Source organism: Pituophis catenifer, unplaced genomic scaffold (genome assembly GCF_029215685.1).
Source record: "Pituophis catenifer annectens isolate HBS135680 unplaced genomic scaffold, rPitCat1.0.hap2 SCAF_1, whole genome shotgun sequence".
In the NCBI taxonomy this organism is placed as follows: domain Eukaryota; kingdom Metazoa; phylum Chordata; class Lepidosauria; order Squamata; family Colubridae; genus Pituophis; species Pituophis catenifer.
In genome coordinates this window covers 353,097,206-353,108,552 of record NW_027256881.1, presented here as the reverse complement: position 1 = coordinate 353,108,552, position 11,347 = coordinate 353,097,206, and the positions used below count along the sequence as shown (strand labels likewise).

General features: G+C 48.3%; 1 protein-coding gene across 1 annotated transcript in view; it reads right to left on the bottom strand.

Moving 5' to 3' along the window:
* Nucleotides 1-812: 812 nt before the first annotated feature.
* Nucleotides 813-11,347, bottom strand: part of LOC139308403 (radial spoke head protein 3 homolog B-like) — a 21,139-nt gene continuing 10,604 nt past the window's right edge. The window contains exons 7-9 of the mRNA XM_070931921.1: nucleotides 10,587-10,673; nucleotides 7,311-7,630; nucleotides 813-866 (exon numbers count right to left, since the gene is read on the bottom strand). Of these exons, the coding sequence (XP_070788022.1) occupies nucleotides 7,314-7,630; nucleotides 10,587-10,673 (404 nt within the window). The 3' untranslated portion in view covers nucleotides 813-866; nucleotides 7,311-7,313. The remainder of the gene's footprint in view (nucleotides 867-7,310; nucleotides 7,631-10,586; nucleotides 10,674-11,347) is intronic.

Genomic DNA, 11,347 nt, shown 5'->3' with positions numbered 1-11,347 from the left:
GGGCTATTATTTATAGGTGGGTGCGCGCACCCACTTCCCCCGCATCACTTCTCGAAGATAAACAGAAACAGAACAGGGTAAACTATCATTCACTATCTAAGAACACAACCAGTAACTACGGGCAACCTTCTGCCAAGCCAGCGTAAAGAAATCATTTGTAAAAGAGAAACCGGGAACGTTTAAAAGGAAGTTGTTTTCACATCGTTCATTCTCCTCCTCCGTGATTAAAAGTTTTGCAAGAGAAAAAGAACAATTTCAAAACGCAGGATTCCTTTTTGCTGAAGTCATAAAAAAAAACAACAATAACAATTCAGACTTAAGAACGGAAAACCACACGGACAAGCTACATTTTCATAACGTTGTTTTTTTCGGTTCCCTCTCCCGGGTCAACTCCAGCAAATATCAATACCAAACGAAAAGAACTTATTTACTTATGGTTAACTCTTTGCAACAATAACAATCACAGTAAACAGAATCAGGTTGAATATTATCCTTATCTGAATCCTGTTTAAAAGGAAGGAACCCGTTCCAAGCTCAGCTGAAGTCCTATTTTTCCAGTGTTTCCACATTGACTTAAATAACAAAATAAGGCCCATCAGGTTTTATCCAGGACCACGACGTTTTAAATTTGTGACCAAACATTTTATACAATAAAGGCAAATAAAGAGTTAAAAGAGAACTGTTAAGAGGAAGGAAGCTTCCTTTTGCTGGAGCTAATAAGCACATAGATATATTTTTTTGGGGGAAAAAAAAATCCCTACAGCTTTCCATTTATTGCTTTGTCCACGGTAGTAAAATAAATGTGATAATTTGCCAATTTTCACAGGCTTGTTTAGCTGCTCTCGTCTTCTTCCTGCAACCATTTCCTGAAAAGATATAGGAAAAATAAATGATTATTAACAGCATGTTGGATGCATCTTTTAAGACCCAGGGGGCACAGAGGAGCATGGCAAGGGACCTGGGGCGCTGATTTTAACCCACCAACTCACCAAGGAATCTAAATTCCCTTTTCCGTACAGGTAGTCCTCGACTTATGACCTCAGCGAAGTCCAAAATTTATGTCGCTAAGTGATAAATTGGATAAGTGAGTTTTGCCCCGTTTTTACGACCTTTCTTGCCACAGTTGTTAAGTGAATCGCTGCAGTTGTTAAGTTAGTAACATGGTCGTTAATCGAATCTGGCTTCCCCATTGACTTGGCTTGTCAGAAGGTCACAAAAGTGGATCGCGTGACAGCCCCCCCTCCGGGACGCTGCAACCGTCATAAGTGCGAGTCAGTGGTCAAAGCGTCCAAAATTTGGATCATGCGATATGGGGGGGATGCAGCAACGGTCGTAAGGTTGAAAAATGGTCATAACCCCCTTCCTTTTTTTTCCAGTGCAGTTGTCACTTCGGTCACTAACTGAACTGTTGTAAGTCGAGGACTACCTGTAGCAGAGAACGGTTGTAACTCGAGGGTTGAATTGTGGACTCCTTGGTGCTCTCTGAGTTTGATCCAGACCTCTCATGACCCAGCTAGGTGGCCTCATCAGTGCAGTTCAATTTCCGTTTATTACAGTCACAGACCAGAGATCAGAACAAATAAAAACACTCTGTGGATATCCAACTAAAATTTCTAGAATAAAATAATACATAGGAGATAAAATCTATGTTAAAATCCAGCCTGTCAGTTACACAACTAGGCTTAAATGGTAACGATCTATAAACCGCGAGGCCCGTCGTCAATTTAATACTAAAATGCAACAGGAATAAGCAGGGCAAAAGGGTTGCCACATTTGTTGAATAAAATAGAGATGGTGGATTAGACCCATGTCTCCCACGAATCCCCAGGGCTGCTGCTGCGCAGAATCTAGCCTCCCGTGATGATGTTCGTTGCACTGATGCTGATACTTAGTTGGGTCGTGAAACGTCTTCTTCAAGCCCACCACCAAGCTGAGAGACCATCAGTGTTTTTAAATAGGCTGTACACCGCTCTGAGTCCTTCGGGAGAAGGGCGGTATAGAAATAAAATTATTTATTTATTTATTTATTTTATTTAAATTCCCTTTGGTTCCGGTTTACCAATGTAGAAGAATTTGATTCAGTTTTGGATGCAAATCGGTCTGTTAGACAGGCAAGCAAACTGGGTTTGCCTTGGTTCCTTAATGGTGGCAGATGAGGGCTAAGCAAGGGTGAAATCCAAATTATTTTACTACTGGTTCTGTGGGCGTGGCCTGGTGGGCGTGGTGTGGCCTGGTGGGCGTGGCTTGGTGGGCGTGGCAGGGGAAGGATACTGCAAAATCTCCATTCTCACCCCACTCCAGAGGAAGAATGCTGCAAAATCCCCATTCCCTCCCCACTCCTGGGGGAAGGATATTGCGAAATCTCCATTCCCACCCCACTCTGGGGCCAGTTAGAGGTGGTATTTTCCGGTTCTCCGAACTACTCAAAATTTCCGCTACCGGTTCTCCAGAACCTGCTGGATTTCACCCCTGGGGCTAAGCAAGGCTGGGAAAGACGGGAGTGAGCAAGAGAGATTTTTTTTTCCAGGCGCGGGGAACAACTTTCCCAGGGATGGAGGGCTCCCCAGATTCACCCAAGCCAACCCCATCGGAGCAGCTCGGTAAAAACATTCCGCTGTTTAGGAAGCTGGAACATTCTTCCTAGCTCAGATCTTGGGTGCTTTGGGCTGATTGGCAACCATGAACAGATTAACAGAGTTGGAAGGGACCTTGGAGGTCATCTAGTCCAACCCTCCCTTCCCAAGCAGGGGACCCTACACCATTTCTGACCGATGGGAAAGCTTCCAGAGATGAAGCTCCCACAACTTCTGAAGGCAACTTCTGTTCCATGGGTTGATGGCTCTCACGGTCAGCAAAATTTCTCCTTAATTCTAGGTTGAATCTCTCCTTGATCGGTTTCCATCCATTCTTCCTTCTCTGGCCTTCAGGTGCTTTGGAAAACAGGTTGACCCCCTTCCTCCTCTCTGTGGCAGCCCCTCTAATATTGGAAGACGGCTATCGTGTCTCCCCTGGTCCTTCTCTTCACTAGACTAGCCAGGCCCAGTTCCTGCAACCGTCCATCGCATATTTTAGCCTCCGGTCCCCTCATCCTCCTGGTTGCTCTTCTCTGCACTCTTTCTAGAATCTTCCTAGCTCAGATCTGGGGCTGATCGGCAACCACTAAAGGCCTAACACACCTTCTCCAGCCAAGATGCATGGGAGAGACACACCCATCCAGCCTTGCGGAGGGCTCGAGGTTGGGCAAGCACAAAAAGGCTCCTGTTGGCACCTGCCATCAGCTCTCGCAAGACAAAGGGAGATCTTTGAAGAAAGCAGCAGATCCATTTTGGTTTCCCAGGGCTGCTAGTGACATCTAGTGGCCGAGGCGGATATTCTCTTCTCTTTTTCCAAAGTCACAGAATCACGGAATAGGAAGGGACCTTGGGAGATCTTCTAGTCCAGCCCCCTGCGCAAGTAGGAGACCTTATAATATTTCAGACAAGTGGCTGTCCAGTCTCTTTTTAAAAACCTGGAGCATCCCCAGCTTCTGGAGGCAAGCTGTTCCACTGATTCATTGTTCTCACTGTCCGGAAATTCCTCCTTAATTCCAGGTTGAAACCCTCTTTGATTAGAATAGAATAGAATAGAATAGAATAGAATAGAATAGAATAGAATAGAATAGAATAGAATAGAATAGAATAGAATAGAATAGGAGCTGGAAGGGACCTTGGAGGTCATCTAGTCCAACCCCCCCTTTGAAGCAGGAGACCCTATACCCGAAGGTGGGTTCTCAATTTTTTTACTTCCGGTTCTGTGGGCGTGGCTTATTTTGTGGGCGTGGCTTGATGGTCATGTGACAATTCTTTAGGATTTAGCAGAGGTCCTGGTCTACCAGGCTTTTAATTGCTTGCAGAGCTGTACCGATCTACCCATTTATTTTTGGAGGCACCGGTCTACTCATTTGTTTGCTTTTAACACTGATCAGCTGTAGGGCGGCCCTTTGAAGCTCTGCGGCAAGAGTTTAAACAGTTTTTTTTCCCTCTAGCCATCAGCTGGGACTCAGGAGGCAGCAATAGATTAGGGGTGGGGCCAAATAAAAGGTAAGAATAATGCAGGGGGGGCAGGGATGGGGGGGCGGGGGGGGCAGAACTGGTTCGGTGACATCATATCGTCACCGCTACCGGCTTGGCGGAACCGGGCGGAACTGGGAGGAACCCACCACTGCTATACCCATGATGGCGAACCTATGGCACGCGTGCCACAGGTGGCACGCAGAGCCGTATCTGTGGGCATGCGAGCGTTGCCCTAACTGAGCTCCAGTTCGCATGCATGAGCCAGCCACCTGATTTTCGGCCCTTCCGGGCCCACCAGTAATCAGGAAATGGGCTGTTTCCAGCCTCTGGGGGCCGTGGGGAAGGCAGTTTTCACCCTCCCCAGGCTCCTAGAAAGCCTCTGGAGCCTGGGGAGGGCGAAAAATGGGCCTTCCGGTACCACCGTGCCATCGCGTGCCAAAAGCAGGGGGAGCTCGGGGGGATCACACGTGCATGTGCGGGGGGTGGTGTGCATTGAATTATGGGTGTGGGCACACACGCGCACAAACCCCCACGCTCCCCCCACTTGTGGCACGTGACGGCAAAAAGCCTTGGTACTACAGTGGTCTAAAGCACCCTGTTATTAAGACCAGCTGCCTGCAATTACTGTAAGTTCGAATCTCGCCAGGCTCAAGGTTGACTCAGCCTTCCATCCTTTCTAAGGTGGGTAAATTGAGGACCCAGTTTGTGGGGGCAATAAGCTGACTTTGTATAAATATACAAAAGGATGAAGGCTATTGCTTAACACACTGTAAGCCCCCCTGAGTCTCCGGAGAAGGGCGGCATATAAATCAAATTAAAAAAAAAAAAAAAAGGTTAGCCATCACTGTCCTATACCAATCCTGGAGAACGTTTTCCCTCGGGTGCCGAAAGTTTGTGTGCGTGAGTTCCAGCGCTCACGCAGGTGCTGACACCCATAATGCAATGCCCCCACGCAGGCCCCGCCCCTGCACATGCGCGTGCTCCCCCGGCACTCCCCCCCACCCCCCGTGCATGTGCACCCCCCATGCTCCGTTTTGATCCCTTCAGAGAGGCCTGCTAGCACCAAAATGGGGGGTGGGAGGGTGCACTGAAGCCTCCTGGGACCAAAAATGGGGCATGGGGGGGTGGCATCCTCCCACATGCGCGCGTGACCCCCCTACCCCCTGGGCATGCGCGCATGTCTCCTGGAAGAGACCCAAAAACCAGCTGGTGGGGGGAGGCATGCGGGCATGCGCAGTGGAGCTGACCTGGGCATCAGCTCGCGTGCTCACAGAGATGGCTCCTTGTGCCACTTGTGGCACGCGTGCCATAGGTTCCCCATCACGGCCATATACGATTTCAGACAAGTGATTGTCCAGTTTCTTCTTGAAAAACTCCAGTGATGAAGCACCCACAACTTCTAGTGGCAGGCAGTTCCACTGATGAATTGTCCTCACTGTCAGGAAGTTTCTCCTTAATTCCAGGTTGCTTCTCTCCTGGATTAGTTTCCATCCGTCGTTTCTTGTCCTGCCCTCATCAGGTGCTTTGGAGAATAATGTGAGAAGGACAATCTGATCCAGATTTCAGCGGACGAAAAGGAAAGGAAAACGCTGGTGCTACTTGAAAAGCAGAAAAGTTTTATTTCCAAGAGTCAAAGCCCATGGAAGGTGGATTACAAGATATGAGACCTTCTAGCAATAATATTTGCAGTGTTCTGCATCCTTTTCTTAATTGGTTTTCCTTGTTTATTTATTTGGCATTCTTATTCACCGGGAAAAAGAATTGATTAAATCAAGGGATAATTGAATCTTTTGCTTTCAAATATAACTGTTGTAATTAAGTTTACGGAGTGAAAATTAAGTCTTGTGTGTTGGCTTGTATAGCTTTTTTTAATAATTTAAAACAAGTATTTAATTAATTCCCATGTTTTTCCTTTCTATTATTGCTTGCCAGCTCCCCCTTTCCCCTCTCCTCCTTATTATCATTAGCAACTTTCTCTCATTGATCTGTAGCTTAGTCAATATGTGATTTCTAATGCAGCATTTCTAATACTATTTATATAAATGTATGGATCCTTCCCACAATTGGTTGACCTCCTCTATTGGAAGACTGCTATCGTGTCTCCCTTGGTCCTTCTTTTCTTTTAAAGTAGAATAGAAGAGAGCTGGAAGGGATCTTGGAGGTCTTCTCGCCCAGCCCTCGGCTCAAACAGGAGATCCTATACGGATTATCATTAGGTTATAGAACAATTAACCAGTGGAACAACTTGCCACCGGAAGTTGTGAATTCTCCAGCACTGGAAGTTTTTAGGATGAGATTGGACAACCATTTGTCTGAAATGGGATAGGGTCTCCTGCCTGAGCAGAAGACCTCCAAGGTCCCTTCCACCTCTGTTATTCTGTCCTGTCCTGTCCTGTCCTGTCCTGTCCTGTCCTGTCCTGTCCTGTCTTGTCCTCTCCTCTCCTCTCCTCTCCTCTCCTCTCTCCTCTCCTCTCCTCCCCTCTCTCCTCTCCTCTCCTCTCCTCTCCTCTCCTCTCCTCTCCTCTCCTCTCCTCTCCTCTCCTCTCCTCAGAGGGATACAATCAAGATCAAGGGAGGAACTAAGACCACTCTATAAAGCCTTAGGAAGACCACACCTAGAGTCCTGCATCCAGTTTTGGTCACCACACTATAAAAAAGAGGTTGAGACTCTAGAAAAAGTGCAGAGGAGAGCAACCAGGATGATGAGGGGACTGGAGGCTAAAACATACGAAGAACGGTTGCAGGAACTGGGCCTGGCTAGTCTAGTGAAGAGAAGGACCAGGGGAGACAGGAGAGCATCTTCCAATATTTGAGGGGCTGCCACAGAGAGGAGGAAGGGGGACAAGCTATTCTCCAAAGCACCCAAAGGCCAGGCAAGGAATAATGGATGGAAACTGATCAAGGAGAGATTCAACCTGAAAATAAGGAGGAACTTTATAACAGTGAGAACAATCAACCGATGGAACAGAAGTTGCCTTCAGAAGTTCTGGGAGCTTCATCCCTGGAGGCTTTCAAGAAGAGACTGGGCTGCCATCGGTCAGAAATGGTATGGGGTCTCCTGCTTGGGTGGGGGAGGGGGGTTGGACTAGATGACCTGCAAGGTCCCTTCCGACTCTGTTAATCTGTTAAGACCCTTCTGTTGCTCTGATAGAAAGTGGTGAGCCTTCAACGGCAGAGCCACGGAGGCCATCTCAGCCTTTCTGACCACACCCCCCCCCCAATTCCTGGGGCCCATTTGTATTTCACAGGCTCACTCACAATTCACTGGAGCTCGGACCCCACATTCTCCGGTGGCTCAGCTTGGCCTCGAACGACTTCTGGTTGGCTTGGGACTTGCAGCTGTTCTGAGGTTTCGGCTCTGGCGGGAACGTCTGCCTGACTCACCGGAGCCTCTGCCTGGCCGGAGTCTTCAGGCTGGTCGGGAACCCTCAGCGGCCCCGAGGACCCGGTCGGCAGGGAGAAAGCGGCTTCCAACTCCTCTGCTTCCTTGTCATTCAGCTCAGGAAAGTCGGACGGTGGAGGCCAAGCACCCTCTTCGAAGGCCTGCAGCCTCATTTCCATCACGTTGCGAATTAAGCCTAGGGGAGGGACGAGGTTGGGCTGAGAAGGGGTAGCAGTAGCCATAGCCGTAGTACTTATATGCCGCTTCAGCCCCCTCTCAGCAGTTCACAGAGTCAACGGGTTGCCTCCAACAATCTGGGTCCTCATTTTACCCACCTCGGAAGGAAGGATGGAAAGCAGAGTCAACCTTCTGAGGCCCTTACATGGCCTCCAAAGGCTGTTGTAGCTTTGCTTTGACTCTTGAAGCAATAGCAGTAGCCCTTAGACTTATATACCGCTTTACAGTGCTTTTACAGTCCCCTCTAAGCGGTTTACAGAGTCAGCCTCTTGCCCCCAACAATCTGGGTCCTCCTTTTACTGACCTCGGAAAGGACGGAAGGCTGAGTCAACCTTGAGCCGGTCAGGATTGAACTCCAGGCAGTTGGCATAGCCTGCAATGCTGCATTCTGATCTCTGCACCACCATGGCGCTCCCTCCCTCCCATTCTCCCTCCCTTCCTTCCTTCCTTCCTTCCTTCCTTCCTTCCTTCCTTCCTTCCCTCCCTCCCTCCCTCCCTCCCTCCTTAGCACTAGCTAAGTCTATATATCGCTTCACAGTGTTTTACAGCCCTCTCTAAGCAGTTTACAGTCAACCTATCACCCACAACAATCGGTGTCCTCCTTTTACCGACCTCAAAAGGAAGGATGGAAGGCTGAGTCAACCTTGAGCCGGTCAGGATCGAACTCCTGGCTATGGGCAAAGTTAGCCTGCAATGCTGCATTTTCCTTCCTTCCTTCCTTCCTTCCTTCCTTCCTTCCTTCCTTCCTTCCTTCCTTCCTTCCTTCCTAGACTTATATACTGCTTCACAGTGTTTTTCAGTCTTCCCTGAGCGGCTTATAGAGTCAGCCTCTTGCCACCAACCATCTGGGTCCTCCTTTTACCGACCTCAAAAGGAAGGATGGAAGGCTGAGTCAACCTTGAGCTGGTCAGGATCGAACTGCTGGCAAGTGAGCAGAATTAGCCTGCACTACCGCATTCTAACCACTGCGCCACCGTGGCTCTTACAATAAATATTATAAGAGTAAAGAGATAAACAATAAGGTATTTCTGAGATCTCTTCAAGGGATCCTGCCAGGGCTTTGGGGTTGACCGTAGCCAAACCACGACCTCTCCCCATCTCCTAAGGCAGCCACTTTACCAAGGAACAAGAGGGCACTTTCTCCCATCCCGGAGCCCTAGAGGCAGGGGTGGGATTCTACCGGTTCGAAACGGTTTGGGCGAACCGGTTCGCTCCAACGATCAGGTCGCCCCAGCCACCCGCTCCTGTGCTTTACTTACCTTTATCTTCGCAGCTGATTGGCACGGCAGAACGGATTGCCGCACCTCAGGTGTGTTACTCCCAAGTGGTAACACAGAAGGTTAGTATTTGTAAAGCTACACTCACGGACGCGAAGCGCGCGATCACCGAACCGGAGATCCTTACTCCTAGTGACCCTGGAGTAAGAGCCCCTGGGCAGTGGAAACCACGACGGCAGGTGCCTACAAGTCGTCTTCGACTTACAACGGAGCCCAAAATTTCTGTTGCTAAGCGAGACCATTGTTAAGTGAGTTTCGCCCCATTTTATGACCTTCCTTGGCCACGGTTGTTAAGCGAATCTGGCTTCCCTGTGGACTTTGCTCGTCAGAAGGCCGCCAAAGGGGATCACGTGACCCCAGGGACATTGCAACCGTCATAAATACGAGTCAGGGGCCATCCAGATTTAAAACACCCGTGACCATGGGGGAAACGGTCATAATTCACTGGTTTCGGGGCCGTTGTAACTTCAAATGGCCATTAAATGAACAGTTGTAAATCAAGGCCTCTGCCTTTATTTTACTTGCTTGCTCGGCTGCCATAGTAACGGGGGGAGGGGGGATATTTGGGAGGGGGGCAGTGAGCTGGTGGAGTAAATGGGAGAAAGTTTTCCTCAGCGTTTCTCTGCAGCTGGGAGGCGCACTGATAACCAGTCAAAGTCAACCGTCCTCCAGGAGGATGGAGCCATTGGAAGCTGCACCCCACATGACCCCTTGGGGGGATGTCGATTGGATAATCCTGACTGGACCTTTCGGGGGAGGGTTTTAATGATGCTTTCTATATGTGATTTTCGCGCCTATTGCCTCAGCCCTTGTTTTTCTTTAGTTGCATTCAGTTCATGCTCAGTAAAAGTACCTTTCTCTATGAAAATGGAGTTGGGGTTTTTCTTTCTTTTTTTCTTTTTTTATAATTTTTATTAATATATTCTATACACCAATAAAATATACAATCCTGCCACCATGGTATCATGTGATTACATTGTCCATAAGTATAAAGTCATTCCTTTATACATACATATTTGCCATCATATATATATATATATATATATATATATATATATATATATATATATATACATACATCATCATATATCTATTCTATCCCACCTTTTCTGGACCCAATTGTACCATAATGTCCAACTGTTATAAAATTCTGAATCTTTTTTTACCATTGATCAATCTAGTTAATCTATCTGATTCCGCACACTCATTAATTTTATATATTATTTTCAAATCCATCGGTAAGTCTTGATTTTTCCACTCCTGCGCATACGCTAATCTTGCTGCAGTAATAATGTGAATCAACAAGAACCATATATCTGATTTAACATTCAAAGGTTTTGCCCCCAATAGGAAAGGATAGGGGTTTTTCTTTCTTGAGTACTGAAAGGAGGCATACCTGACAGTAGGTGATACTACTACCTGTATCTTGATTTAGTTGTCTTAGGGGAGCCAGGTTTTGTCCACGACCCTCCAGTCGTCAACCTCCTTCCAAGAGACCCCAACCCAGCCCAACTCTGTATTTACAAGGCTCCTTAGTGGGGAGGGATGGGTCAGTTAAGGGGGAGGGTCCTTGTTTCCTTAGGACAACATGGGATGACCCCTCACCACCCAATGGTTGGGGAATGGACCCTTACTTACTATCAGCAATGATTCGGCCGAGGGCCCGTCTTTCCATCAGGTCTTCCATCTTATCCATGATCCATGGGATGAAGCCTGTCTCAATGTCTGGGGAGTAAAAGAGAAGGCGTCACCATTGCAAGGTCTCCATTTGCCAAGGGACAGAGCACAAGGCCCATCGTCCCTGGCCGCTATGGCCTAGGGCTGCACAGTACCCTCCGTTGAACTACAGACAGCTATTCAGGCCACCAAGGAGCTCAACCTTGGGTCAAAACCCACCAGCAGTAGCTGAGAGGATGTCATCCGTGTTATGTAATTTCTATAGTGATGTCACGAATCACGTGACATCCATCACCCACCCACCCCATTCACCAATGGTCACGTAAGGACAAAGGAGTCTCTACAGAATAACGACCCCTTGCAAGGTCGTGCTGAGGATTTTGCGCATTATCTGCACGATAAAGTCGCTCAGATTCGGGAAGGCTTGGACTCCGACTGGGTAGGTACGGGCGGGTTGTCCGAGGTCTGTCTTGAGACGGTTATCTGGGATGAGTTTGACCCTGTGACTCCCGAGGACGTGGACAGGATGCTGGGGAGGTTGAACGCAACCACATGTTTATTGGACCCGTGTCCCTCCTGGTTGGTGCTGGCTACCCGGGAGGTTACACGAGGCTGGCTCCAGAGGATTATAAACGCTTCCTTGAGTGAGGGGTTCTTGCCTCCCGCCTTGAAAGAGGCGGTGGTGAGGCCCCTCCTCAAGAAGCCCTCTCTGGACCCAGCTG